The sequence below is a fragment of the Electrona antarctica genome (assembly GCF_951216825.1).
Source record: "Electrona antarctica genome assembly, chromosome: 3".
NCBI lineage: Eukaryota > Metazoa > Chordata > Actinopteri > Myctophiformes > Myctophidae > Electrona > Electrona antarctica.
In genome coordinates, this window is record NC_136808.1 from 55,930,872 (window position 1) to 55,947,014 (window position 16,143).

The 16,143-nt window shown below is 41.9% G+C and overlaps 2 protein-coding genes across 3 annotated transcripts; both read right to left on the reverse strand.

Annotated features, from left to right (window-relative positions):
* Nucleotides 1-489: 489 nt before the first annotated feature.
* LOC306920271 (uncharacterized protein) lies at nucleotides 490-7,236 on the reverse strand. 2 transcript variants are annotated; one of them, XM_079496971.1, is made up of 10 exons: nucleotides 6,642-7,235; nucleotides 5,880-6,021; nucleotides 5,653-5,796; nucleotides 5,043-5,101; nucleotides 4,574-4,761; nucleotides 3,974-4,374; nucleotides 3,515-3,614; nucleotides 3,145-3,328; nucleotides 2,275-2,372; nucleotides 490-1,287 (listed from the first exon to the last, which is right to left on the reverse strand). In XM_079496971.1, exons 1-10 carry the CDS (start codon nucleotides 7,150-7,152, stop codon nucleotides 1,237-1,239), a joined length of 1,878 nt encoding a protein of 625 aa, XP_079353097.1. In that variant the 5' UTR covers nucleotides 7,153-7,235; the 3' UTR covers nucleotides 490-1,236. The 2 variants fall into 2 exon arrangements, with proteins under 2 accessions (XP_079353097.1, XP_079353098.1); XM_079496972.1 differs by lacking the exon at nucleotides 490-1,287 and having other exon boundaries at nucleotides 2,144-2,372; nucleotides 6,642-7,236.
* A 124-nt stretch (nucleotides 7,237-7,360) lies between these two features.
* LOC306919866 (uncharacterized protein) lies at nucleotides 7,361-15,729 on the reverse strand (the record flags this gene model as incomplete). Its single annotated transcript, XM_079496415.1, has 6 exons — nucleotides 7,361-7,453; nucleotides 7,516-7,710; nucleotides 9,463-9,601; nucleotides 11,117-11,242; nucleotides 14,146-14,357; nucleotides 15,610-15,729. 6 exons carry the CDS (start codon nucleotides 15,727-15,729, stop codon nucleotides 7,361-7,363), a joined length of 885 nt encoding a protein of 294 aa, XP_079352541.1.
* Nucleotides 15,730-16,143: the final 414 nt, after the last annotated feature.

Below are 16,143 nucleotides of genomic sequence, written 5' to 3' on the forward strand. Positions count from 1 at the left end.
GTTGTGCAGGTATAGACCGCATGACATGACCTAAAAAACATGTAATTTAAATATAAAAAATCACACCCGTGTGAAGTGAGGGGCACTCTTATCATCATACATACATCATCTCATTCCGGCCAATCACAGTTTGCGTACTCACTTTTGTCTTCAATGAGATTTACGCCTCAGCGTAAATGATTTAATTTACGCTGAGGAAGGCCCTTTGGCCTTTGGCATATTTGCCGATACCGATCCGATATGACCGTCTGTCTGTCTGTCTGTCTGTCTGTCTGTCTGTCAAAGGGCCATTTACACTGAGCACTATAACTATAACTGCAGCCAGCCAGCGGTGTTGTTGAGCAGCCTGCACCACTCAGTTCACACGGGTGTGATTTTTCTTCTTATCGCCCCAATCTTATCGCTGCTTGCAGCTATATTTCTCTCTCTCTTTGTGTTTGTGTTTCTTTGTACATTCTCTGGCCTCATTTCATAATGATAACAACATACTTGATACTTCACATAAATATATATTTATTTTTAATGATTTCACTTCATGGAATATTTTGTGAAACACCACAAATTAAACAATAGGCTATACACTGTAAAATAATTCACACAGATAATCCAAAAACATAGTAATGTGACTTAGAGTTTTTAACCTGTTTTTGACATCCCTTTTAATTCCCCTTATATGAGTAGGAAGTATGGAATATTATCAGAAGTATATCAGAATTAGTCTAGAGATTGGAAGCATCTAATCTAGCCTCACGTAGCGATACTAATGTCCAGTGGTGAGCTGGCGGTAGGGCTGTCCAGGGCGCCGCCCCGGTGGTGAGCTGGCGGTAGGGCTGTCCAGGGCGCCGCCCCAGTAGTTCAGACACCGCACGCCCCCCACATGCAATTCAAATGAGCTTCATGCACAACGTCATTAAAATACAGCCCTACTAGTTAAAAGATCCACAGCACACCACTGCTAATGTCACTGCATGGATATTAGTCTCTTCCCTGTTGGTTATAGCCTGGTTGCAAAAGGCAGATGAAGGCTGGCTACACGCGCAAGGCTACACGATCTAATCACCATCCTAATACACCATCATTCAAAATCACCTGTAAACATTCCCATTTAGATTAAATAATCCATAGCAATTCAATGATGCATTATTTGAAAGAAGAAACTCCCCAGCCAATGACTGCATGTATAATGTCCCCCTTTAGAGCAATGTGCATCATCAGACACCACACACATTGATGCCTTTAACTTTCAGTGGATGGCAGGAGTTGATATTTCACCCCTGTATTCTTTAACTTTCAGTGGATGGCAGGAGTTGATATTTCACCCCTGTATTCTTTAACTTTCAGTGGATGGCAGGAGTTGATATTTCACCCCTGTGTTCTTTAACTTTCAGTGGATGGCAGGAGTTGATATTTCACCCCTGTGTTCTTTAACTTTCAGTGGATGGCAGGAGTTGATATTTCACCCCTGTGTTCTTTAACTTTCAGTGGATGGCAGGAGTTGATATTTCACCCTTGTATTCTTTAACTTTCAGTGGATGGCAGGAGTTGATATTTCACCCCTGTGTTCTTTAACTTTCAGTGGATGGCAGGAGTTGATATTTCACCCCTGTATTCTTTAACTTTCAGTGGATGGCAGGAGTTGATATTTCACCCCTGTATTCTTTAACTTTCAGTGGATGGCAGGAGTTGATATTTCACCCCTGTGTTCTTTAACTTTCAGTGGATGGCAGGAGTTGATATTTCACCCCTGTGTTCTTTAACTTTCAGTGGATGGCAGGAGTTGATATTTCACCCCTGTGTTCTTTAACTTTCAGTGGATGGCAGGAGTTGATATTTCACCCCTGTGTTCTTTAACTTTCAGTGGATGGCAGGAGTTGATATTTCACCCCTGTGTTCTTTAACTTTCAGTGGATGGCAGGAGTTGATATTTCACCCCTGTATTCTTTAACTTTCAGTGGATGGCAGGAGTTGATATTTCACCCCTGTGTTCTTTAACTTTCAGTGGATGGCAGGAGTTGATATTTCACCCCTGTATTCTTTAACTTTCAGTGGATGGCAGGAGTTGATATTTCACCCCTGTATTCTTTAACTTTCAGTGGATGGCAGGAGTTGATATTTCACCCCTGTATTCTTTAACTTTCAGTGGATGGCAGGAGTTGATATTTCACCCCTGTATTCTTTAACTTTCAGTGGATGGCAGGAGTTGATATTTCACCCCTGTGTTCTTTAACTTTCAGTGGATGGCAGGAGTTGATATTTCACCCCTGTGTTCCGGACTTTGTACATGACCACTGCACAGATCATGGCGACAGCTGTGAGAAGACATCCAGCGATGAAGACCAGGTTCAGGTTCAGGTTCAGGTTCAGGCTGGTAGCTGAAGAAATAATAAAAAGAAAGCACACTGTTTCAGCCTGTGATGACAATCTCAAAGGCAGGTCTAAAAGGAAAAACATATTTGAAATAGTTTGTGATGCTAAACTATTGTAATGTACGTATTGTAGGTACAGTACACTACACTACATTCAGTATAATATACTGAATGTATTATGTACTGTTATGACACTTTTTGTCCACTAGAGGTCACTAAAATGCCAAAACAGACTTGGACTGAAACACTATACCTTACCAGACAGCCCAAATGAAAGGCAATGATTCATAAGGCTCAACTTGCATTTTCTGTTTTTTGTTTCTAATAGTGATAGTAGGTGGAGAGACAGATATGGTAGAAAGAGAGAGAGAGGGGATGACATGCAGCTAATAAACCAGTCCACACCAATTACTAATTGCAAATGCAACTGTACTTGCAACGATTATGGCACTGGTCTGAAACTGCCTGCAGTCCAGAGTAGACCACTGCAATTTCTTGCAACTGTTTGCAAGTTGCGACTAGATGCATTGATGTGGAGTGTGGACTGGTCTTTTAAGGGCCACATGGAACCTAGGCCGGTTGTGGTAAGGACTTGACAGTGCTGGCACACCTCTAATTTGCAGTGTTTTTTGTTGCTTCAATTAGAAAGGAGAGAGTGCAAAATGGAGATGATGTGATAAAAGGCAGTGGGACACAAACTGTGGGATTTGCACAAGAACTGGTGGATCAGCTACGACACCCTATAGTTCATCACAGACTTGAGAAAGGTTTGAGTTACCTGTGCTCTCAGTCTCAGGTGACCTTCTCAGGCGCAGGGGACCCTGGGAAATGTAGTGTCTTTCCGTTTGAATGACAGCCAGCTCCCGCCTCTTTCTAGACTGAGTGGAGTTGAGGCATCCCTGAGAGCATCTGGTGTTGGCGTTCCCAGCTTCACACAGGATAACGGAACAGCTGATGTACACCTGAAACATGAGAATAACAATATCACTTTAAAACCTTCCTACCTTTTTTTGCGGAAATAAATGTGTCATCATTTCATAGTTAAATTAAGCATTGATTGATATTACACATAGCTGAAGAAAGAGAACACCGTATTTCGTGTTGACCCTGACAAGGAATTGACACCACTACTATAGATCCCTATTTACCTGATCATGCAATCCTATGAATTTGAAGGCGTCCATTGAGAATTGGAAATGTTTCTCATGGCGTGGTGAAAAAACGTCAACAGTGTGGTCCACAGCACACCTGGTTGAAACCAAAAAGAAAGATGTCAAGTTGGTTATTTGTCATTTATGTATTTCTTGAATAAATATCACACCCGTGTGAAGTGAGGGGCGCTCTTATCATCATACGTCATCATCATGCATCTCATTCTGGCCAATCATTAGTCTTTTAATGTTTGTGTTTACAAAGCTGGCCATTCATTGTCAATGGCATTTAATGTTTGTGTTAGGACAAGGTTTGTGTTTACACGCTCACTAAAAGCTGGACATATAGGAGGGGTATAGCGCCCTCAAAAAAGAAAGATGTGTATAAGAGATTTATTCTGTTACATATACATTTGCCTAAATTAATGACAATAAATAAGTATTATCTTCACTCACCCATGTTCTATGATGGAGTAGGTTGGCTGGTAGTTGGGGTTATCGTACGGTGCAGCTCTGCAGGACTCCACAAACAGTTCGGTGTTGTTGACTGAAGATGAGGCCTCTATCTGCATGTAAATCTTGTCCCCTACATCGTACTCCAGTGGGTAGGAGCGTGGGTCCTTCATTGAGGTGAAACGCTGGCTCTGGAAGAACTCAAACTGGTAGGTGAAGGTACCGAAGCCTTTCTCCTCGACTTTGACGTTGCTCCTGTGTGCAGTGAAGCTCAGGGTCACGTTGCCAGTCTTGGGGTACAGGCAGTAGAACTCCACCTCCAACAGGTGCTTGCGAGTGATCAAGGCATTGACATCGTCGACGGAGGTGATTGCATTTTTGAAGATGATGTTATTCTCATCCTCCTGCATGGAAAAGTTCATATTTTGTATGACAAGTTAACTTGTACTTTAAGTAATGCAAATATTGAACAGTGCTGTTTAACATTGTTACTTGTCTGTCATTTATATATGACATACAGACAGACAGACAGACAGACAGACAGACAGACAGACAGACAGAACAAATCTAACCACTTGTATAATCCAGGAATGAGCTCTTTACCTCAATCTGAGTACCACAGCCACTGAGGGGGACTACTGCGATGATATGAGTAGTGTTTTGTTGCCTGTCCAGACTGCAGGCTACGTTGCCTGCTTCATTAAGTCGTAGATGACCTACGTCTCCCTTGAATGAGGCTTTTTCCACCTCTACTGTCATGGCTGTTTCATTGCAAATCACATTGGCTATCACTGAAATAAATTGTAAATAAACAAATAAATACATTTGTTCTGTTGCACCTATCAAAAATACAGTGTATGCAAAAATGGTGGTTACGACCTACATAATGTTATTGAGGGGCACTATCCCCTCCAATGTCTGGCTTTCGGAATTATGTCATATGGCAGCCAAGTCTATGGATTTATTTTGTTTGTTTAGAGCACTTTAAACCGACATTACCAGGGGCCCCTGCGGCCCCTCACTTCACACAAACGTGATTTTGTTTTGTTTGGTGGATATCAACAAGACTCACCTTGTCCCGGTACCACCTGCACAACAACACACCTCATCTCAGATTGATAGATGCGAGACCTGAAATGAGTGACAAACAACAGATGTGTGTTCAAAGTCAAGGTCTGCCTCTTAGCCAAATGTTTTGAGAACGGATGAAACCTGGTGAGAATGATCAGTAGGCTGCCTCGCGGTCATATAGTTGAAATCATGTAAAATGTCATCAAATTCAATGGTAGTCCGTGGCTCAAATGGACGTGGTTCAAAGGTGGCAGGGAATGAATTAAGTCCCCCAGGGGGGTCTAGAAACAGAGCCTATACAGGTGGATGCAGTGGGGTTTGCAAAACTACATGCAGGAGAGAAGCTAACGCTGTTTTGAAAGGTGCTATATAAATAAAGATGCTTTATTATTATTATTATTATTATTATTAGCCAGGAATGAGCAGATAGGCAGAGAAGATTAAATAGCCGCTCTGATCAGGTAAAGAGTGCATGTGACTACTAGTATAGTCCCCTGAACAGGTAGGCACGCTCTGGAGTTGAACTAGCTACGCAGGCTGCGCATTAAGTCAACTCAACTCCCCTCCCAGAGAATCTGTATAGCCTTGGAATGAACGAATGTGAGGCTTACCCATACGATGCCTCAACAACAAAGCAAATGGGGAAGTGTTGTCCCACGTCATCGGGAACAGGAGTCCATCTGATGACAAACTCGTCTCGTGTGGTCCTGTTCTTTGTGACATTCAACGGTCCACTGAAGACCATATCATAGACTCTGTATAAAAAAAATGAACAGATTTCATCTCGCATGCTTAACATTTTTGTCATAAACGCACTTTCGTTCCACGTTTGTCTTACGTGGAGCGTGTGGCTTGTGCTTTGACTCTGATCTCTGACTCTTTGTTGACTTCAGCTTGGAGTTGCTCTCCGTCCCTGGGTGTTGGATGCAGCAGCCTTGGTAAATATTCTCCCTCTACACACGATGGAGCTGATGGATCAACTGCAATTGAAATGAAAATCATTTGTGACCCTCGACAGTAACATGATAGCTATTACTAATGAGGGATAAATTGAGCTGGTATCACTAACCTTTGACCACAATGGAAACAAGTTTTTGTGAGGAGAGGGGACTTTGATATCAAAGACCAGGGGCCAATCATAGCACTTTTCTGAGCCTAATGTTCACAAAACGCCAGGACACAGACAATCCACTGAATGTTCAAAGTTCCGTTTTTTTTTTGGGGTGTAATACTGTAGGTACACACTACACAGTACACACTACACACTACACACTACACAGTACACTACACAGTAGTCTGACTCTGACAGGAGTCTGATCGGGAGTCAAACCCGCGACACGCTGTCAGGGATTACCGGCGTGCCCAGATGGCTACACAGTAGCCGTCCCGGGCCATAAAATATATTTGTTTTAAATTCAATCAATCAATCAATGCTAAGCGGTCCAGGTTTGTGACGTTAGCACCAGACAGTGGACTCATCTTTCTGTTTTCCAGCAGCTCTCCTCAACGGCCATGCCCCCAGGTGATATTCACTGGGGTCTGGGGAACATTCCAATCATGCACAAAAGTCACATATTACGCATGCATAGTGTTGACTTACCAAGGAAAGAGAAATGTAAAGGAAGTTTGCTGAGAGGAGACGTGACTGCGGGGAGAGTCACTGGTCTGGTGGTTGTATGGGGCCTGCGGGGAACAGTGGTTGTAGCTCTGGTTGTGCTGGTGGGTGGTGTAGTGGTTGGAGCAGTGGGTGGGTTGATAGTTGCTGCAGTGGGAGCAGTGGAACTCCACCACCCCCAAGGGTTCCAAGTAGTTGGAGGAGTTGTGGTCGTTGTTGAAGGTGTAGCAGTGGTTTGCCTCCACCACCAAGGGTTCAAAGTAGTTGGAGGTGGAGTTGTCGTCGTTGTTGAAGGTGGAGCAGTGGAACTCCACCACCCCCAAGGGTTCCAAGTAGTTGGAGTTGGGGTGGTCGTTGTTGAAGGTGGAGCAGTTGTTTGTCTCCACCACCAAGGGTTCCCAGTAGTTGGAGTTGGGGTGGTCGTTTCTACAGGTGTAGCAGTGGATTGTCTCCACCACCAAGGGTTCAAAGTAGTTGGAGGTGGAGTTGTCGTCATTGTTGAAGGTGGAGCAGTGGAACTCCACCACCCCCAAGGGTTCCAAGTAGTTGGAGTTGGGGTGGTCGTTGTTGAAGGTGGAGCAGTTGTTTGTCTCCACCACCAAGGGTTCCCAGTAGTTGGAGTTGGGGTGGTCGTTTCAGCAGGTGTAGCAGTGGATTGTCTCCACCACCAAGGGTTCCCAGTAGTTGGAGTTGGGGTGGTCGTTTCAGCAGGTGTAGCAGTGGATTGTCTCCACCACCAAGGGTTCCAAGTAGTTGGAGGTGGAGTTGTCGTCGTTGTTGAAGGTGGAGCAGTGGAACTCCACCACCCCCAAGGGTTCCAAGTAGTTGGAGTTGGGGTGGTCGTTGTTGAAGGTGGAGCAGTTGTTTTTCTCCCCCAAGTTCGGAAGGAACGCCTGAGTCTCCTCCCTGCCCTCGACTGCAGCGGAGACCTGATGGACTGAGATCCATCCGTGTAGGCCAGAGTAATGTGTCGTCTTGGAAAATCCTCGACCACCAACTCAACTGAACGGATGCCAGTGTGTGAAGAGGCGCCATAGTGCAATGTGCAAGAATCCTAAAAGGACAAAGGAGATGACATTTGTAAACGTTTGGCATTTCTGTTCATGATGAGTGGTAGGAGATATCTTCATGTTTTAACAAGTTGGTCATCTTGCCGGCCTGCGTACACTATAGTGCAGTACAATAATGGTTCTAAATGTGGGGTCTGTGGACCGCAAAGGGTCTTAGAGGGGGTTGGGTTTCCCAGTTGAATGATTGATACTGGACCCTTATGGGTACAAAAAAGGATTAGATAGATACAGAATGTTGAGAATAACATTTCCAGTTGGCAGTTTCAAAGGGATCATCTTAGATGTACAGTCCAACACCTGCACATGCAGGTTGGAATGTGTACTAGCCTTGGTATAGGCCTAGGCCTATATGTATTATTTCTGCTTATTTTGTACATTTGCTCTGTGCACAATTTTGCGCTCTGTTACTGATAGATTGCAGATTACTATGAAAACCTGCAAAACCCGTCAGTCATATATGGTCACGCCTCGTGACATCACTCCTCCATACACGGTCACGCCTCGTGACATCACGCCTCGTGACACGTATATGGCCGTCTCCACATATGAAGATCACGACACTGACCTCATCTAACCCTGGATAACCATGCTTGGAGAAGGCTGGATCATCACCTAGATCTGCATATATGGAGCCGGCCAGCAACTCTACATCTGACCTCAAACCCTTAGATCTCCATATATGTAGCAGGCCTGTTCTGACATTCCATATGTTGATCTTCCCCACCCGTCCTTCCTCTTAGATGTCTCCCTTTTGACTGATACCTGTCCATTCAACAGACGGCGAAAACTAGAGTTCTCAACAGGCTCTAAAATTAAGGCCCGGCCTTAATGGCCAATACAACCTTCATTCCATGTGTTGATCGGTCAGATCAACAGGGCACAGGGCATGCGGGCTTACCCCATGCCAAAGTGAAAGCGCTCGCCCAACAGTCTGCCGTCACCCAGGCGGATGCGTGCGCACGCGCCCTCGCCCTCAGTGTACTACTGCTATATATTTTATAGGTACATTGAGGTGTATCATGGATGTATTATTGGCTGTTCTGTAATTTGACATGTACAAAGTTATTTGAAGTGTAATTGTTGTTCTGCTCCTTGGCCAGTTCTCACTTGTAAAAGAGATTCAGTCTCAATGTGTTTTCACTGGTTAAATACAATAAATAAAAATAATAAACATTTCCAACCAACATTTTGCTGCTTGTACCTGTGAGTTAGAGACAAATAAACCCTCTATTGATTGTTCTGTGCTTCCATTGTTGCTATTGTATTACGATTGTTTTATTTGATGTTGTGTAGAAACAACGTACTGACAGACCTCCAGTAGAAACAACTTACTGACAGACCTCCAGTAGAAACAACCTACTGACAGACCTCCAGTGCAGTAGAAACAACTTACTGACAGACCTCCAGGCGACCTTGAGGCGTTTGGCATTGGTGGAGCAGTATCTCGGAGCATTCAAGACATTGAAATAAACCAAATTCCAGCAGCTGTGACTGATTCCCATAGGGGTGATGCATTTCAATTTCAAGAAATGTGTTAGTAGACACCAAAAAAGGGTATCTTTGAAAAACAAAGAAAATCTGAAAATTGCCAAAATGTTGCTCTTTATTGGGTCGACGTTTCAGTCGATTAGACCTTCATCAGGACAGACAAAATAGACACCAAGACATTTCTTGGTAAGGAATCTCAGTACATCTTAGTATGAACTATGAAATATAAATTACTCAACCTACAGTACCTGATCCAGGTGAAAGCCTGAGGGTTGAGTGCAGTGGCCACACTCAACAGTATGAGCAGTACCATATCTGCATCGAACCTGGTCGCCATCAGGGTCAAAGGTCGTCAGGTTGTATGACCTTGGGCAGTTCACAGGAACTCTAACACAAACATTAACAAGGAGGACAGAGAGTGAATTAATCAGCTCTGTAATGAGTCGATAAATAAATAAGCAAATAAACATTTTCTAAACATTTCTAAATAAAAATCTTTATAACAATTGGTAATTTAACACAAAATTGGAAGATGTTTCACATATGGTAGTCTACCCTAATACGTAATACATCATATCATCAGTTCATGGCTACTGGGGAATAATAATATACAATGAGATGTATTTTAAAAACACAAAAAATAGAAGACCTTCACACACTGAAATAATGGTGTCACAAAAGTACACAGCAGCGTACAACAGGTGAAAAGATCTCAATAAATTATGTTAGACAGGGTTGGATTTGCTGGTAATGGTGGAAAAATCCATGGCTCTGCTTTTGGCCTGCACTAATAGCCTACTAAACTAGGCTTCAGTTACAGTTGTTAGTCAAAATGTGTCAATATTCTGACAGCTATGTATACATCCAAAATTATAATGTTAATTTAAGCTGATGACCAGAGATTAGTGTATGGCATTTGCCATATACTGTACCATATAGACTTATCATAGGAATGCCAGAATGGTACTGTTAGATATAGGGTGTAATTGTATAGTAAAACCTTACCGCAGGAATGATAGAATGGTACTGTTAGATATAGGGTGTAATTGTATAGTAAAACCTTTTTCTAATATTACTCCTTCAGACTTTATCCAAATTTCACGCAAATCGGTACACATGCTCTCCATAGTCATGTGGTCATGTGATTTGTTTGATTTCTCATAATTATCCATCCTGATTGGCTACGATTGGCTTCTAAAGTTTTCAGGAGTAGCCCGTTTTGTACAAATTGCCACAACTCCGCAACGCAGCGTCCGATTGCGGTGAAACTGTGCATGCCTATTCCCACTACTAGGCTGAGGAAGAAATGCCACTTGACAGTTTTCAAATCAGCCTCATGGTGGCGCTACAACAGGCCAAGTCGCGTCACACACACACACACACACACACACACACACACACACACACACACACACACACAAACAAATAAACATGTTTATATTACTCCTAAACATTTTGCCAAACATCACACACAATCCTATCCTCCTGGTGGAGACCTGTGCCCAGAAGGGCACTTTTTCTAGTTGTATAGTAAAACCTTACCGCAGGAATGCCAGAATGGTACTGTTAGATATAGGGTGTAATTGTATAGTAAAACCTTACCGCAGGAATGATAGAATGGTACTGTTAGATATAGGGTGTAATTGTATAGTAAAACCTTACCGCAGGAATGATAGAATGGTACTGTTAGATATAGGGTGTAATTGTATAGTAAAACCTTACCGCAGGAATGATAGAATGGTACTGTTAGATATAGGGTGTAATTGTATAGTAAAACCTTACCGCAGGAATGACAGAATGGTACTGTTAGATATAGGGTGTAATTGTATAGTAAAACCTTACCGCAGGAATGATAGAATGGTACTGTTAGATATAGGGTGTAATTGTATAGTAAAACCTTACCGCAGGAATGATAGAATGGTAATATCTGGAGAGCTGTTTGGTTTTCCAGTATCAGACCTTGTTCCCAAATCCACTTCAGTCAGTAGTGACCATGATTGATGGTTAATCGAACAGCAGCTGGCATACCTGGTATATGGAAACAATAAGGGAAAAGATAATGCACACTCTGCAAACGTATTAGAGAAATGAAGGTGTTACAGAAGGACTGCTGTCCTTCTGATTATTGTAATTACTTGCGCAAGCAAAGCGTGCAAGTAATGTTGTCTGTCCGGTGCTCCGATGCGTATGTCCCGTGGCAGCGCATGACGTAATGCTTAATTTGTGCTTGATATGGCATTGGTGTCAGATTACATACATGTATACATAGGGGCATTACCTTTAATCCACCCGACACTGAAACATATCATTATTACGTCACCATCGAGAGCCAGTTATACCCTGGCATTGGTACATATCTTCATCACGTCATATGCTGCTACGGGACATATGCATCAAATGACCACAGTATACTGCTAATCAACTTACTTGCGCAAGCAGAATGTGCAAGTAATGTTGTCTGTCCGGTGCTCCGATGCGTATGTCCGTGGCTGCGTATGACGTAATGATTAATTTGTGCTTGATATGGCATTGGTTTCAGATTACATACTGTACATGTATACATAGGGACATTACCTTTAATCCACCCGACACTGAAACATATCATTATTAAATCACCATCTGCGTCATACGCAGCCACGGCATACGCATAAAACGACCTTAATTGGTTGTTATTAATTACGTAACCGTTTAAAATGAATTACGATCATTTACAAGGTTCAAAAGGTTCAAGGTTCATTCAAGAGTTGTCAAATAAGGAATATTTTCTTTCAGTCTAACAGATAAACCCAAAGAAGATACTTAAATATAATAGAATATAATTGGAAGATGGCCTACAATAACATACAGGATGTTCAAACAGTGCTGTGTGACTCTGATCAGCCCATAGTGACAATCAAAGCAGATGGGGTGGGTTATTCTAGGAGCGTGGCAACAATCATGGACATTCGTAAGGAAAGGTGCATATACCAGGAATGTCCCCATGAGCCTGCAAGGACATTGTTGTTGATCTTAAGAATGGAAATTACCGCTGTGAGAAATGTGATATTTTTTTCAACTAATATACTTTTTTTTTTCATCTGATATCCATGTTTTATTTTTCTTTGAGAAACTACAAGTGGATCGATGGGACTGTATTTCTTTTATAGATAGAAGCTTTTACCATACTTCAAAATACTATTTTTTTACCTCCAAAAACTAGGTACGTAGCACATAGCTAAACCTAATAATTCAATATTGAAACTGTTATTTCACAGAGAGGCTGAGATTTGAAAGTTCATAGCTGTCGACAGTACTTGCGCGCTCTGCTTGCGCACTAGTAGGCCATTTATGGCCTACTAGCCACTAACCAATTATACCCTGGCGTTGGTCCATAATCTTCATCACGATTCACGGAAAGCATACCTGCATGGTTAGCTTCCGTATGTCCGTATGACATCATATCACGTGCATTCTAAGGGACATTGGTACATATCTTCATCACGTCATAGACACATGCTTCGTAGCGTGACGGAAAACATACCTGCACGGTCAGCTTGGTGCCAGCATATGACGTCATAACATGTGCTGGCCCCGACATACTGTACGCATCAAACCACCCAGCTGATCACATTATACCACCAACCACTCAGAAAGCTACATATACATAGACATGTACACATATATGGACATATGAGCATATGACGTGATGAATATATGTACCAATGCCAGGGTATAATTGGTTATCGATGGTGACGTAACGATGACGTGTTTCAGAAATTACATACATACCGGTAGACATAGACATAGGCAAGCCCATGGAAGGTACGTAGCAAATAGCTAAATCTAATAATTCAAGGCTAAGGCTAAGATTTGAAAGTTTGTATAGCGGTCTACAGCACTTGCACGCTCTGTTTGCGCACTAGTAGGCCATTTATGGTGTGCAACAAGCATAGGCACTCGACAGAGTGCAGTTCTAGTTATTATTGTATTTGGTTAATTTGGGAATACGGGTGATAAGTTGGAATATGTTTGTATAACTTGTGGCCTGTGTTATATATTGTTCCTTTTGTGTTTCTCTGTAAGGTCATGAATGGAGAGTGTTGGAGAATGAGTGTGGTGCTATGGTGATTGACAGAGTAATGTGAAGGGTTGAGAACAGGTGGCTGTAGATTGACAGGTCCCACCTGGACCTGCCCCTTCTCCCTCATTCGCCTTTCCCATCCACGCCCTGGTTCTCATTGGCTGGGCAATGGCCCTGCTCTCGATAAAGGTGCTCAGTCTGTCCTGACTGCTGTGAGGATGACAGCTGAATTCTGCAGCAGAGACGCCACCCTGCTTGTCCTCCACCCATGTTGCTTTTTCCGTTTTGTTTGCCTTTGTTCGTTAGTTTTGTGAGTTAGTTTGTCTTTGGTTCTTTGAGTAAGTTATATTTTGTTTTGGGTTCATTGAGTTCTCATTAAGTGACCCTTAGCATTTGTTCACTCTGTCTTTATTCAGCTCCTCAGTTATTTATTGTCCAACTTCCCATTGTTACTTATTGTCCTTTTGTATTTCCCTATTTAATGTTACACCGTCCTTTGTGCATCCCGTAAGGGTGTTTATTCACTTTTGTTTTGTGATCTAATTTATTGTATTTTTCTTAGTTACCGGTAGGTTAGGTTTAGTAATTGTATTTTTGTTTCTCATACGGTTAGGGACTTTTAGTTAGGGTTAATTTTATTTCTTAGGTAGCAAGTTTTCTATAATGTAAACTGACACCCTGAAGCCATTATGCACTTTTTAATTAATCCCTGTCCAAAGAAAAAAGGAGCGATAATAAAACAAATCATCTTTTGTAAAAGCTGTCTCCTCATTATTATGTTGTTTCCCCCTACCCTAGATGGGGGGTCGTAACAGAAGGTACAAAAATAAGAGGCATGAAGAAAATACATAATTTGGGTGAAATAACTCACCTTATTTGAAAAGGTTTGTTACTTGCGACATTTGTTGTTACCACCATTTCACTTTCAGTCCATACCATGCGATGACGGCTCACTGCGCTAGTGCCACTGTCGATTGTGCCTCTGTGAGTAACTGATGAGATACCACAGTTACCACTGTGACAACGATTGTGAGGAGAATACAAACGACTTTCATCCAATGTTACTCTATAGCGGTTCACCACCTGTGGAAGAAAATCCAAAGGTCATAATATTATGAAGTCTTGCATAACAAGTTCAAAACTTTTAATCCCTATCCGAGTGGCTCAGATTTGGAATTTGGGTTGTTCAAAATCTGAACAGGATTGGTGATAGCTTTGACATCCGATAATATCAAGAAATCAAATAAAAGCTTTAATCTGGATCAAATCGTGTGTGTGTGTGTGTGTGTGTGTGTGTGTGTGTGTGTGTGTGTGTGTGTGTGTGTGTGTGTGTGTGTGTGTGTGTGTGTGTGTGTGTGTGTGTGTGTGTGTGTGTGTGTGTGTGTGTGTGTGTGTGTGTGTGTGTGTGTGTGTGCTCGTGCGGGGTCATGGCCATTGAGTCCATATGATTAATTTCTGAAATCCGTGAAAATATGATTGAGACATGACTGTAAGGAAATGTTCGTTCTACCACAACATTTATAATTTATTATGATTTCATATCAATTTTACTGGACTCAGAAGGTGAGTTAATCAAAAACAGAACTAATAAATAAACACTAAACAAATAAATGATGACAATAGATCGATAAATTGTGGTAAATAGTGTCAAAGAAGATAAATGGGTTATTATTGCTATAGGTGGATCATACTGTACATCTCAACATCCTATAATTTTAAGAATAATTTATATAGCACTTTTCTACTCAGACGCTTTACATGGAACATTTTAAATAAGTATTAATTAAGTCCCATAGATTCCCAAACATGTAGCCTACCTATAAATTGCGTCTTAGTTTGCATTAATAGAAGCATATCATCCAGACAAGCAGAACCATGCAGATTAATATTAGTTCTGGAACAGTAGGTTTTCAACCAGTGGTCCTTGAGGGGGTTCCAGGTGGTCCCCAGCTAAATGATGGAGAGTTGGTAACCAAATGGACCCTTATAGATCTTTAACTCTTGAGAGCATAAAATGAAACCAAAGGTGCATTAAGTAATTTACAAGAAGTCTACACAATTAGAGAATGTAGAATAGTTATTTTTTTTTATCAATGCTTGCCTGTTATCTCTCCTATGGTACCAACATCAATACAGCATGGAATTGTGGACATAATCTTGTCCAAGGACAACAAAATATTAAGTTTTAGGTCTGAGAGGCTAAATCTCATCAGGTGGTCCATGGCTCAAATACCCAATAAATAATGGGCCTTGATATGAAAAGGGTTGAAAACCACTGCTCTAGAACATTGACTGAATTATTATAGTTATTATTATGGTTAAAATGTGCACTCACCCTGAACGTCCCATCTGGGTTTCTTCCCCTGGCAGTGAAGGAACTGCTGCCACCGTAGAAGTGTGATGCACTGGCCAGTGATGCCATCAGGACCAGCATCACCAGAGTGCCAGAAGCCATGGTGCCAACTGACTCTCTGTTCCACAAAGCAGATGTGCTCAGGCAACCGTGTGCAACAGTTATATTTATATCGAAATGTTGGTTGTTAACTTGCCGACAAAATAAACAAAACAAAACAAAACAAAAGAAATACCAAAGGCCTTTATATTGTGCTCCACTTAGCAAAACTGGTTTGTCAGGGATTTACTGTAACATAATTATCTCGTTCTCACATCTATCACGCACGCACGCACGCACGCTACACACACATTTCATTATTTGAGTCCACATTTATAAATACATTATCAAGGGCACAAATATTTTCAGTTGCTTCTGATATCGCACACACTGGAAACATCATGTGTCTCAGTGCTTGAGTCCAAACAAGCCCTAAATGTACAGAATATAGGCAACGCATGAAGTTATTCACAGCCA

Coding starts and splice junctions, on each gene's coding strand:
- LOC306920271 (XM_079496971.1), bottom strand. CDS start 7,152: ATGACGACAACTCCACCTCCAACTACTTTGAACCCTTGGTGGTGGAGA. Junction 6,022..6,641: donor TTTACATTTCTCTTTCCTTG/GTAAGTCAACAC, acceptor TTTCAATTGCAG/TTGATCCATCAGCTCCATCG. Junction 1,288..2,274: donor GTGCAGTGGTCATGTACAAA/GTCCGGAACACA, acceptor ATCCACTGAAAG/TTAAAGAATACAGGGGTGAA.